The 13840-nt window shown below is 48.6% G+C and overlaps 1 protein-coding gene across 5 annotated transcripts in view; it reads left to right on the top strand.

The window, feature by feature from the left end:
- Wnt5b (wingless-type MMTV integration site family, member 5B) overlaps positions 1 to 11404 on the top strand; it is a 34062-nt gene extending 22658 nt beyond the window's left edge. For all 5 annotated transcript variants that reach the window (XM_013520275.1, XM_005395951.2, XM_005395953.2 and 2 more), the window contains 2 exons: positions 5089 to 5381; positions 10033 to 11404. In XM_013520275.1, coding sequence (XP_013375729.1) covers positions 5089 to 5381; positions 10033 to 10491 — 752 coding nt within the window. In that variant the 3' untranslated portion in view covers positions 10492 to 11404. The remainder of the gene's footprint in view (positions 1 to 5088; positions 5382 to 10032) is intronic.
- The last annotated feature ends 2436 nt before the right edge of the window (positions 11405 to 13840 follow it).

Raw genomic sequence — 13840 nt, forward strand, 5'->3', positions numbered from 1 at the left:
AGGCAGCTTGTGACTCACCCTGGGAGAGGATGGAAAGCTGAGTCAAGTTAGAGCGCATTGGGAGACGCACCTACCCCGGCCCCTTTGTCTCTCAGTGCAAAATCTGTTAGTTTTTTGTAGGTAAAGAACCCAAAATTGCAGCTCTGCATGTCTAGGATTTTTTTTTTTTTTTTGCCTCTTCTGCTCGAGCCCTTGAAAAACAGATAGACATTTTGGGCCAAAGTGGTGATAGCTTTCATTACCACTGGAACCAGATCTGGCGCTGACTTTTTCATTTGAAAGGGGTGAGGGGCCAAGTCGGGGGAGGGAACAAACGAAAGAAGCCACATGAGAGGACCACGGTCTTCCCAGATTCCTGTCCCTTCCCCACTCCCACTGCTGGTCTAGAATTCTTTGGCTGCCCTATTGCTTAGATGGAGGTGTGATCTGAGGTTTAATTGTTTTAGGTTCTTTTGAAATGCAATCCTCCCTCCCTGGCAAGAAATCGAGAGATCCGGCCCTATTCTGGGTCTTATTCCCAGGGCCATAAAAGGAAGGTGTTGAAGGACAGTATTCCCCCACTCTTACATTCATTCTCCCAAAAGACATTTTCCCATCTGAAGGCTCATTCTGGAGTTATCTTGGGCCAGCACTCAACCAAGAATGATTCTAGTACCACAGGGGTTTGAAAGCTAGCGTGGAGGAGTTAGTGATCTTAAAACCCTCTATTCAGAGGGATGCTTGGAAGGTCCCCTGCCTGCCCCAGCATGTGGCACAGGTCTGTAATCCCAGTACTCAGGGAGGCTGAGGCAGGAGGATCACCTGGAGTTCAAGGCCATCCGGCTCACACAGTAAATTCAAGGCCAGCCTGAACTATATAACAAGATTTAGTCTCAAAAACAAACAAAACACCAAAAACAGGAATGTTCATCTGTTCCTGGGACAGACTTAGGAGCAACACATTCCTACAGGAGTGGGCTAAGGGGTTAAGTGGAATTTACTAATAATTTATTGATTCTTCTAGAATCTACTGGGTATTTGTTGCTCTTCTTGGTAAAAGTCTCAGCAGTCCTCCTTGTCCTGCATTTGGGTGAGGACACCAGGGTGACCCAGGTACACAGAGGCATCTTGTGATCATTTCAAAGGAAAAAATATTTTTATTAGGGACCTCATGCAGGCATGGCATTGGCTGGACCCTTTTCATGTGTTATTTTGTTCCGCTGATGGACAGAAAGGGAGGCTTTATTTTGGGGGGAAAAAGGATGGCAGTAATAAATGCTCGGCTGGGTGAAGATTTGCAGAGTGGAGCTACTAGTGGAGGCAGCCACATCTCACTGTACCTTATTCTGTTACAAAACTGGAAGCCCGTGTTTGCCTAATTTTCCCCTTTCCTTTTTGTAGCTTCTTGGAAGGCTCACGCTACCTAAACTGTCCTCCTTTCCTCCTGGTCCCACGATAGCCCTTGATGAGAAATCCCAGTGTCTTCCCTGTGACTTCCAAAAGGTTCCTTTCTTCTTTGAAGCTTCTTCAGAAGTCCATCGCCAGAGGGCAGCAGAGCAGCTCAGCGGAGGCTTGGTGGGGGCCTCACTTGGCCTCTGCCTTGGGAGCTGGGAGGCGTCTTGGGCGGTTGTGGAAGTGCGAGGTTGTGATATTTTTCTGCCATCTCCTTGGAAGGGGACCATGCAGTGTTTGTGCAGTAGCTCCGTGGCTGCGGGCTTATTCACCTTTTATCTCTGAGATAGTTTGAGTTTCAGCACTGAATTGTTCACTTGTAGATAAACCCCCTACATTGCTTATCCATTCTGAAGCCCCAGGTAAGCTCTTTCTTTGAGGGCCACTCTTGCGGTCTCTGCTTATCAGGTTGACCAGATGCTGCCCTGTGGAAGCAGCGCTGCCTACACATGGTATCTTGCAATACGCCTTACTGATGGGCCGAGGCAGAGAGTGAAATGTGAGTGACAGCTGAGGCATCTGAGGACATATTTAGATCCCAAACTATCACGAGGGGCTAGAACTGTCAGGGTGCATAGTGTCTGGTGTGTTGTGTTCAGCTGCAGGTACAATTCCGAGAGGGCTGATTCAGCTCTGAACAGCATGTTTGCTAAAGAATGGTGGAAGTCAGACATATGTAGCTGGGAAAGGGAACACATAAAAGGCTTCTTACTTGTTTTCAAACACTGCAGGCTGTCAAATGGAAAAGGGATTTGGTAATGTTGCTCCAGCAGGCAGAAGTTGTCGACAGGCATGGTTTGGTTTATTATAAGAAAAAACATTCTGATGATTAGAGTCATTTTAAAAAGATGGAGTGGTAAGGCAGTAAGATTGCACTTGCAAGTCCAGCCTGAGCAGTTTAGTAAGACATGTCAAAGTTTTTCCTCTACTGGGGCTTGAACCAGGTCCTTTGCACTAAGCTGTATCCCCAGCCCTTGGTGTTTTTGTTTGTTTGTTTGTTTGTTTGTTTTGTTTTTGTTTTTGAGACGAGGTCTCCTGAGTCACTAAATTGCCAAGATTGGGCTCAAACTTCTGATCCTCCTGCCTCAGGCTCCCAGAGTGCTGGGGTTACAGGAGTGTGCCACCGTGCCTGGTTAAGGCCCTGAGCTCAATCCTCAGTACTGAATGGGGAGAAGGGAATGTGTTGCTTTGAAAGCAGGTGTACTATAAAAGGAATGCTCCCTGTGGACAGAATGGAGCTCTGGGCTCCAGCCTCAAAGGCTCCTTCCTGTTACAGAACGCCATGCCAGGGGGTTGAGGGTACCTTTCAAGAAAACTTCTCAGAAAAAAACAAAACAAAACAAAAAACTTCCCAGGAACGAAAGTCCTCAAAGTAAGTCCCCAACCCTCCCCTGCCCTCTTCGACTGACTCGCCGTCCTGGGCGCTCGCTGGCACGGCCCAGCCCACCCCCAGACCAGACAGACACAGACCCCCGGACTCTGGCTTTGTTCAGCACCGGCTCAGATGTCAGTTCTGACGGCCAAATTGAGAGGGGAACTTCCTGCCATTGTTTGGGTTTTTCTAAGGGCATCCTATTCTACAGCTGACCAGAAGCTGACCTCTGGCTAATTGAGAAAAACTGACTCACCCCGTGTGGTCTGGCTGCGGACGTCACTGAGGGTGTGGGGGTGATGAAGGAGTAGGGCAAAGCGGAAGATGACTCCAGGCCTCTCCACTGAGTCCACCCTGCTGCTGCTTCTCCTTCCAGGCAGGGCTGTGGGATGTCTGCTTCTGAGCACAGGGACTGCAGGAGAGGAGGACAGGGAGAGAGAGCGGAAGGTTCTCCCTGCTTCTGCCTGAGATCAGACTGGATCTGTTTCCTGCTAAGAACCACTCACTTCCCTCCATGTCAGAATCCGCAAGAGTATTACTGTTTCTTAGAACAGCTCTCGGAAGATACAATCCATATCTCATATAATTCACTGTTTTAAAATATGCAATTCAGTGGTTTTTAGTATATTCACAAGATGTGTAACCACCGCTAATTCTAGAATATTTTCACTACTCCATTAAAAAAAAAATGCAAGGCCGGGCATGGTGTTGCGTGCCTGTAATCCCAGCACTCAGGAGGCTGAGGCAGGAGGATCGTTGCCAATTCGAGGCCAGGCTGGGCTACACAGTGAGTTCAAGGCCAGCCTGAACTACATAGCAAGACCCTGTCTCAAAAAAACAGGGCCCTTCCTGGAAACCCAGGAGTTATTTTTATTTCCAATAAAAAAAAACTCACCTAACCTCAAAAGATTACATAAATAGGATAATATAATATGTGGCCTTTGGCAACTATTTATTTCACTTAGCATAATGATTAAAAAGTTCATGTGTGTTGTAGCATGTGTCAGTCCTTTATTCCTTTTATGGCTAAATAATGTTCCACTGTATGGGTAATACCACATTTTGTTTATCCATTCATCTGCTGATGGACAATTAGGTGGTTTCTACGTTTTGCCTATCTTGTTTTTGTTTTTTGAGAGAGTCTTGCTATGTAGTTCAGACTGGCCTTAAACTCACAGTTATCCTCCTGCCTCAGCCTAGCAAGTGCAGATCACACTTTGTACCACCATACCCAGCTCACTTTTCGATTACGAATGATGCTGCAATGAGCACTCACGTGTAAGCTTTTGTATGGACATATGTTTTCATTTCTCTTGGGTAGATAGTACTGTGAAGTGGAATTGCTGAGGCATTTAGTAACTCTGTGTTTAATCTTTCGAGGTTTTCCAAAGTAACGGCACCATTTAACGGTCGCATCAATAATATAGGCGGGTTCCATATCCTCCCTGCCTTGTTACTAGCTGTCTTTTTGATTATGGCCATCCCACTGAATGTGAAGTGGTATTTCATTTTGATCTTGACTTGCATTTCCCTGGAGGCTGTTTATTTTTAATAAAACATATTCATTGAAGTAAAACATCTTACGCGCATTTAAGTGGTTTGCTGCACAACCAAAAGGAACATAGTTGGAATTTCATATGGAAAAAGATCTGGATATTAAGAGGGATCAGTATCTGAAGTAGTGTCTGAAGCAGTAGGTATGGTGCTGTGGTTCCCGGTGCTCTTTGAGTTGGGAGGCAGTGTGATCCTGTGTCAGAGGGAGGGCGACAGCTTGAATTATTCTGGACATTGCAGTTCTAGCTTGCTTTCTGTCCCTAGCCTCTGCCAGTCTGGCTGGGTAATGGCAAAGCAATAAAAAAGACAAATGGGTAGATAGCTGGTGGGGTGGCGAGGAACTGCACTTGGGAGGGAGGGGTTCCAGCTAGATGCAGATTCCTACTATTGATCGCATGGTTTTTTCCTCAGTTTTCATTCTGTTAGTCCTGCCTGGCCATAAATTTATAGCTACCCACTGCCCCTCCATTAAGTCTCCCTCCTGGGACTGCGGGCTGCATTGCATCTGAGTGTAGACCCCTCTGACGCAGTGTGGCTTGGTAGGGCAGACCTAGGGCTGAGAGGAAGGTGGGAGAAGGAGTAGCCTTCCTTTAAAATTTCCGTTTTGAAGGAAAATTCCTAACCAGTCAGCCGTGCAGAGGCAAGGGCTCTTTTTGACGCTGATTCCCCACCCTGGGACTGTTGCAGCAGAGCAAGGCGACCTTCCTCACCACACCTCTCCTCTCTTGCAGGCAGCCGCGAGACCGCTTTCACCTATGCCGTGAGCGCTGCAGGTGTGGTCAATGCCATCAGCCGGGCTTGCCGCGAGGGTGAGCTCTCCACGTGTGGGTGCAGCCGGACAGCACGGCCCAAGGACCTACCCCGGGACTGGCTGTGGGGTGGCTGTGGGGACAATGTGGAGTACGGCTACCGCTTTGCCAAGGAGTTTGTGGATGCTCGGGAGCGGGAGAAGAACTATGCCAAGGGGTCGGAGGAGCAGGGCCGCGTGCTCATGAACCTGCAGAACAATGAAGCGGGTCGAAGGGTAAGGTGCAGGCCTGCGCGGTCTCAGGCCAGCTCTCGGTCTCAATCTGCACTTGCAGGACGTCCGTCCCTCCAGACACACAAAGCAGTGTAGAGTTCTCGTCTTGCCCCACCCTCCTGTGTGACTAGAACAGATAAGAAGTTCAGACCATTAGGCCTGATGCAGGATTTATGATTCGTTAAGGCTCAGGTAAACCCAGAGCTGACTTTTACGAGCTGCTATTGTACATAACCAGAACCCCAGTCAAAAAACATATGTGAGTGCTAATAGCAAGCACACTTTTATGCTAGGAGTCTTTAAACAAGTGGAAGTGTGAACGAACAGCTGTCTTTTTAAAGCTCAACCAGTGTCTCACCAATTGCGCAGAAGAGGTGACCGTCTTCTAAGATGGTTTTGGAAGAGTTAAACACAGGTTGCGAGGAGCTCGGCTCTGTGTGTATGGGGAGTGTACTTACTGCAATGCCCCTCTGTGACGTGCCAGAAAGTGGATCCTTTTCCTGCCTGCAGCTTGCTCAGGAGAACCCTGTCTGAGCAAGTGTTTGCCCCCGCCACAGGAAACCAGAGGCTGCCCCGCAGGACACGCTGTCCTCTCACTCACTGTAGCCTGGGTTGACAGGAAGTGGGGACGGTGCTCTGGGATCTGAGCACAGGCAAAGGGCCTCTCAGGCAACACCACAAGCTTCTTCCTTGGAGTGTCGGCCCCACTCAGGGCTGTCATGACACCCAGTTCTGGGTCCCACGCTGTGGTGGGACCGAAGATGAACTAAAAATGAGAACGGCATGTCTTGAGAAGATCAGAAGGGTAATGTTGGTTCACTGGCAGTTCAGTTACAGGATGTAGATACAGATATATATTTTTAAAAAAATCTTTGTGTATCAGCAGTTTACAACATCAGCACCTGTGTTACAGGAGCATAAAAAAATAAATGAACTTGGACATGTCTTGTGAATCAGGATCTTGTGGTATTGGCTTGACAGGACTTGGTACACCTGTGTACATGTAGCACCATGCACAGTGTGACCTCCCTCAAAGAGAAATTAGAATGGGTCACTTGTAGTTGGGTATGGTGGTGCATGCCTGTAATGCAGTACTTTGCTGAGGCAGGAGGATCAAAAGTTTGAGTCCGGCCTAGGCAACTTAGCGGAACCCTGTCTCCAAATTAAAAAAAAAAAAGATTTAAGAGGGGCTCTGCAGATGTGGCTCAGTTTCAAGACTCTGGACTCCACATCCTGTATTCAAAAGCTACTTTTGTGTGGTCAGAGCTGGCTGTGCGTTGAGCCGGGAGCTGTTAGTCTTTGGTGATGGTGGGAGTTCTAGTCGTGGCTCTGATCTGCAGTTACCTTGGTATAAACCAGAACAGACAGCCTGAAAACAGCTAGCTGACTTCATCCCGGGGACTCTGTGGAGCCGTCCGGCTCAAGGAGCAGAAAGAGAATCGGAAAGGGACTGAGACCTTCTCTTTATCTCCTTAGTGCCTACCTATGCATTTTCAAGATCCTGGCTGCAGGGCATGCTGGTGGGTACCTGTAGTCCCAGCTTCTCTGGAGGCTGAAGCAGGAGGATTGCTTTGGTCTAGGAGTTTGAGACCAGCCTGAGCAATACAGCAAGATTCTGCCTTAAGGTCCCACCTCAAATAGCTCCTAGTCCTTGACATCGTTCCCGTTCCCCGTAGTCCCTCTTTTATCTGAACTTCAGTGGAGCATTTCATACTTTCCATGAGGCATTTCTCACCCTGCTTTTCCCTTATGGAGGACAGGGATGGCCGCTCCCCAGTGTGCTTTCTGTGGAAGGACACATAACCACACAGAGAGAAGTTTCCATGGGGCCCCTCGAGCTTGGAGGACGCTGTGTTTCCTGCGAGCTGCCGGCCCTGAGGAGAGAGCAGGGACATTGACCCGACTTCTGTCGCTTCTCACTTTATTGCCGCAATCGCGTGTGTTTGTCCTAGGCCCTTATCTGGCAGAGCCTTCCCCGCTATCTGCCTTGCCTGTCACTCACACACCTTCCCCGGCTTCCTCTGTCTGCCTCCCAGGCTTTGGCCCCCCTTCCTCTGGTCTGCACACCTTTCCCAAAGCCCTTTATCTCTCCCTCTGCCTCTGTCTGCTCCAGGTTGGGAATTCTTATCCCTCTCTAGTTTTTATCCCCTCTCCAGGGAGCAGGCCTCAGCCATTAGTCACCATCTGGAGCCCATGCTGTTCACTCTCCCCCTCACACCTACACGGAAACCTCTGTGGGGAGCACTGAAGGGTGGTGGGTCTTGAAAATAGTCTATAACCAGGTTTAAAAAAAAAAAATTGATTATCTGAGATCTGACACTGTGGCCACAGGATAAATCTTAGGCACACTTTATCAGAAGTTCCTCTTGGCCTTTGCCGTGCCTCTGGTGGGTCCCTCTTTGACACTGAGGGCAAAGCTCACAGCGTGATAGTGCCTGGTCTCTCAAGGGTTTCTAAGCATTTTCCAGATAAAAAACGTCGTGCCTAATCCCTGTGGCATTCCTGTCAGATACCAAGCTTGTCACTTGGACATTGCCAGGAGAAGGATGGAGGATTAAAACATTTTTTTAAAGTTTTGCTTTCCGGTGCTGAGAATGGGGAGCTCAGGCCCTGTCATAGGCTAGGCAAGCCCTCTACCACTGAGCTACATCCCTAGTTCCAGATTTTATTATTTTTTGAGTCAGCATAAGTGTCAGAAATTGAAATTGTCCCCTCTACCTTCCACAAAAGGAGCTTGTACGGATATGATCCATAGTAAGCTATGGAGAAATACAAATATGACAGTCTCCACAATGTCTTTAGGGTAGAAGGATGGGTGAGTGTCCAAATAGCAAAGAGCAGTGACTTTCGTTCCCTGGGATTTGCTTTACTGAAATTCCTGTCCTTACCCCATGAAGGCTGGCTTTGATTGGCTCTTTCCCCAAACCTCGCTGAGTATTTATTCCCAGAAAGAGATGCTTATTCTGTTCCCCTAGTTGCTCAGTGACAAGGTACAGTTCTAGACCCTTAATGCTTCCTCCTCTCTGCAGCGCCAGATGCCTGCCACCCCGCTCTAAACCAAGGACCATTTCCAGAGGTATGTCAGGCTGCAGCTCAGACCGGAGGCCTTTGGACCAGAAGGATAATTGCTGGCTCTGTCTTTGAAGTGCCTGTTGGGAGGGGGTGTCAGTGCCTTTGTGTGCTGGGCCTGGAGCCGCCAGGCCTCGTACCAGGGCTTCTAACTTTGAGGCTGAGACCTCTTCCCTTTCCTGCTCCAAGCCGCCTTGAAGCCCCAAGATTGGAGTGCAGACGCGACCACAGCCTAGCTCCCTCCCAGGTGGCCCCGAACAGGTCACTGAGACTCCATAGAGCTTCCGTCTCTCAGCCATAAATTAGTGGGAGCAATGCCCTGCCAGGGGAAAAAAAATCAAGACTTTTGACAAGACTCCTATGAGCCGATGATGGTTAAGCTGTTTTTTGCACCTGCAGTGGCCTCTACTTCACACTGAATAAAGACACAATCTGGGAACTCTTGAAAAGAAATCGAAGAGAAGCCCTTGAAAAATGCATCCTGATTCAGTTGGTGACAATAGCTGTGGCACAGGAAAGCGTTCTGAGGCAGACATGCATTTTTTATCCCGCCATCTGCACTTCTGGGCCCGCTGCCAGGGTGGTTCAACACAGCACATCAGTGTGCCTTCCTTGAAAAGCACTTTGGAAGCAGCTTTCTGGTCTACTACTGCTTTTACATTTCCATTTGGGATAACCGAAGTTCAAACCACTCCACATTGTGGAGGTTCAGTGACTTGCAAGTAGATTCGTTTTCAAGTGAATCACCCCTGACAGCAGGCCCACCGACCTGACCTGCACTCCTCCGGGTTGTGCCTTTTCCCTCCCTTCTGCACAGCTTCTGGGGCTGCTGGTGCAGAAGAAGGTGGTCTTGCTTACAAAGGTGATGGTTCTCTGGAGGTTGCTGGTGATTATGGAGTTAGTTACCAAATGACTGAGCAGGAAAAGGAACGTGCAATGCTCGGGGGATTTGGTAGGATCTAGGGCAGCTTTTGGCTGACCAGGACTGTTCCAATGTTTTTTTGTTATAACTTTGGAAGCAACTGAATTGTTTCTTTTCTGACTTGTGCCTCATATTATGCAAACACAGGGCACATTTTCTTGGACTGTGTTTACTTGTTTGAGACTTTGATCATGGTGAAAATTTTGATCTGGGTGTGGTGATGCTTAGCTGTAGTCCTAATACTCAGGAGGCTGAGGTGGGAGGATCACTTGATTCCAGGAGTTTGGGGCCATCCTGGGTAAATGGCAAGAGCCACTGGGAGAAGGGAAGAGAGGGAGGTAGGGAGGGAGAGAAGGAGAGAGGAAGGAAGGGAAGAGGATGGAAGTAAACTGGGGGACTGGGGATGTGGCTCGGGGACAGGGCACTTCCTAGCATGCACAAGGCCCTGGGTTTGATCCCTGGAACCACACAAGAAAAAAAAAAGGAGCATTTTTTCTAGGCTATAAAAATGGCATTCATTGTAATATATGTCATGCACTATGAAATGGATAAAGCAGACAGTGAAAGTAGCCCTCGCCCGTCCTTGTAAGGACACGATGGCCGCTCTCTTGATCTCATCCATCAGAAGTCTCCTTCTGACTCCCTTCTTCCTTCTCCCCTCAGGCTGTGTATAAGATGGCAGATGTGGCCTGCAAATGCCATGGCGTCTCAGGGTCCTGCAGCCTCAAGACCTGCTGGCTCCAGCTGGCCGAGTTCCGCAAAGTGGGAGACCAGCTGAAGGAGAAGTACGACAGCGCGGCTGCCGTGCGCATCACCCGCAAGGGCAAGCTGGAGCTGGTCAACAGCCGCTTCAGCCCGCCCACCCCAGAGGACCTGGTCTACGTGGACCCCAGCCCGGACTACTGCCTGCGCAATGAGACCACGGGTTCCCTGGGCACCCAGGGCCGCCTCTGCAACAAGACCTCGGAGGGCATGGATGGCTGTGAGCTCATGTGCTGTGGCCGCGGCTATGACCAGTTCAAGAGCGTCCAGGTGGAGCGCTGCCACTGCCGGTTCCACTGGTGCTGCTTTGTCAAGTGCAAAAAGTGCACCGAGATCGTCGACCAGTACATCTGTAAATAGCCGTGGAGGCTCCGCTCCTGACCCTCTCCTTCACTCGGCCTCATGAGAGTCTATATTATATAAATCTATATAAATATATTTTATATTTGTATAAATAAATGGGTGGGTGATAAATAATCAAGAGAAGAAAATGGAAAGGAAAGCTTATTTAAGAGAACTTGGCCATCTTTCGGGACTGGGCTTTGGTGGTCCTCTGCTTCCGTGGGAGGGAGAAGGGTTTTATTTCCCTCCCTCTGGAGGGGACTCTCAGGAGGAGGAGGATATGGAAGGACCTCCTGTCTATCCAGCTCGCCTGGTTGGATAGAGGAGACGATTTTGCCTGGAGGTTGGGAGACTTTGCTGGGTTGATGGCTGCCTGTGACCCCATCCACGAGGCCGAGAGACCCCGTGCAAGGCAGAGGACCTCAGCCTAACCCTGATGGCTTCGGGGGCGAGCCCAGAGCACGGCTTGGTTCAGGAGGAGCCCCGTGCTCTCCTGCTCTGTGGCCCGGGTGCACATTCGCGGAACCCACACTGGCAGGAACAGCTCCTTCCCAGCACAAGGAGGGGAGAGGTCTGATGTCCCCCCAGCCTGGTGACTCCCCGGCCTGTCTTGTCAGTAAGAACAGTTCATAGCTCCTGCACCAAGAGGAAAGGGGATCATTGGACCTGCTGTGACAGGGGAGGTGTGAGCTGGGTGTTCGTGCCTGGGCTGCAGGAACTTGCGTGCAACATAGACTGAGTGACCGTCGCACTATCCTCTCACACAGGGAGAGGAAACTGCTGCTGCTGCTGCTGCTGCTGCTGCTTTATCTGTCAAGGGAGGCCTCACGGACGATAGCAAGTGTCGCCAGGTCAGAGAGCCTGGCATGCTCTCGTCCTCTCTGTCCAGATGTACAGTTGCCCTCTATATTAAAAATCCTTCGCCCAGGTTTCTCTCCTTCTCCTTATTTGGATGCATGATTATCTTTAATGAGTCTCCTTTGATATTTTATTTAATTTTTGGTGTTGGCAATGGAACCTAGGGCCTTGTGCATGCTAAGCAAATGCTGTACCACTGAGCTGCACCCTGGCCCAGGACAGGCCTTTTCTTAAAAGATTAAGACAAATGGGTCCCCCCATCTGTCTGGTTGCTTGTTACTGTGACAAAATACCAAACACTCACAAATTAAGGGAGGAAAGGTTTATTTAGCTCACAGTGTGTAGAGGTTTCATAATCTGCTGGCTCCAAGGCAGGGTGGCATTGCAGAAGACAAACAGTTCATGGTGGGCAGAAGGTAGCAAAGCAAAAAGGGACCTTAACAGTCTCTCCGCCTCTTTTGTCCTCTATCTAGGCTACTGGGGACTAGGGCAGTGCCAAACTAACCAGTGGACCAATTTAGTAATCACGCACCATTAGTCCTAGCATTGCACTGTGAATCAGTCACACACTCTAGATCCAGCCACCTCTGAAAAAAGCCCCCCCCCCATGACTGCATGAGGTTTTGGGGGGACATCTAAACCCAAGCCGTACATAACACCATCTATCTCTGCATATTGCTTTTCTTGTCCTGTGCAAGTCAGGTTGTATGACTTGCTTTCTTTTTCTCTTTTATTTATTTTTTCTTCTGGTGCTGGGAATCATGCATTCTAGGCAAGCACTGTACCACTGAGCTATATCCCCAGCCTTTTCTGTTTTTTTTATTTTGAGACAGGGCCTTGCTAAACTGCCCAGGTGGGACTTGAACTTAACCATCCTCCTGCCTCAGCCTCCCTGAGTTCTGGGATTATAGGCATGTGCCAGTATGCCCAGCTTCTCCTCATGAGTTTTGATCTGATTTTCAGAACCCTGCTAAATGGTGTACGACGGGGTAAGGAAATTGAGACTTTAGATACTAGTATGGTGCCTAGAGAGACAGCAAAGCATGAGAATTAAATAAAGTACTGCATTTAAGCATTCTCCCCAAGGGATAGCACAAAGATTAACATTCATTCAGTGGTAGCTATTTAATAATATTATGAACAAAAGGATTTCTTGATTTAAGCATAAGCTTTATGTGTACCTGCCTTTTTTTATTGCATTTGCAGCCTCCTGAGCTAACACAAGTGTGTTCACTGCTCCTTAGTAAAGCAAAGACGAGGGTGGGGAGGAGTTACTGAGATGGCACAGAGCCAGACTGCACTGGAGTGGCCAGCCTGCAAGTGAGCCACAAACTACATAAAGCACTCATTTTCTTCTAGAAAAACGGGGGCCGGGGATTTAGCTCAGTGGCACAGCACCTGCCTGGCAAGTGCAACGTCGTGAGTTCTATTCCTGGTACAGGAAAAAAAAATTGTTTCTGGGTGAATAGTGCAGTTAATCAATTTGGGTTATAATGAGCAAATGATATTGCAAAACTGTCCAACAGAGGGTTTGCCTGAGGGTGTACGCAGCTATACAGAACGCTTACACCTGTAGAACCTAAAGGACCTTCTGACCAGACAACAAAGAACCTCAGACCCACAAATATTATTTTCCAGCAACTAACATTGTTACTCAGATTCTTTTGGCCCACTTTTTTCTTTTTAAGAACTGGGGATCGAACCCAAGGAACACTGAACTACAACCCCAGCCTGTTTCTTTGTGTTATTTTCAGATAGGGTTTTGCTAAGTTGCCCAGGCTGGCCTCAAACATGTGACCCTTCTCCCTTAACCTCCCAGAGAGCTGAGATTATAGACATGCGCCACCATGCCCTGCTTCACATTTTCGAGATGATTATCCATGAAAAATAAAAGCATTAAAGTCAGTTGGAGTAAAAAAAAACAAAAATCAGTTGGCCTATGCCCTTGGCTTCATTAGGAACCATCTAATCATCCTAATCACATACATCAGCCATAATAAGGGCTTAATTTAATAAGGACTTAAACACTAGTTGGCTTTTTCTTTTCCATTGCTGTGAATGGAACCCAAGACCTCCAACATGGTAGGCAAATACGCTATGACTGAGCTACAGTGCTCTGACCCCCTCTGCTTTTCATTTTGAAGCAGGATTGCGAGTTGCTCCAGCCTGGCCTTGAACATGTAATCCTTCTGCCTCAGCCTTCCGAGTAGCTAGGATTACAGGAATGTATTACTTCCTGTTCTCATTGCTGAGACAAAATACCGAACACCCAAAGTTAAAGGAGGGGAAGGTTTATTTAACTCACAGTTTGTAGCGATTTCAGTCCATAATCGGCTGGCTCAGTGGCAGGTGGTCCATGGCAGACAGGCATTGCAGAGGAGAAACAGTTCGTGGTAGGCAGAAGATAGCAAAGCAGCAAGAACTGACAGAATTGACCACAGCCCTTTCTATCCTTTATATCTTATCCAGGCTACTTAGGCAGGTAGCACTCACGCACCTAGTGCACTTG

The sequence above is a fragment of the Chinchilla lanigera genome, unplaced genomic scaffold (assembly GCF_000276665.1).
Source record: "Chinchilla lanigera isolate Chin_1 unplaced genomic scaffold, ChiLan1.0 scaffold00053, whole genome shotgun sequence".
Taxonomy (NCBI): Eukaryota; Metazoa; Chordata; class Mammalia; order Rodentia; family Chinchillidae; genus Chinchilla; species Chinchilla lanigera.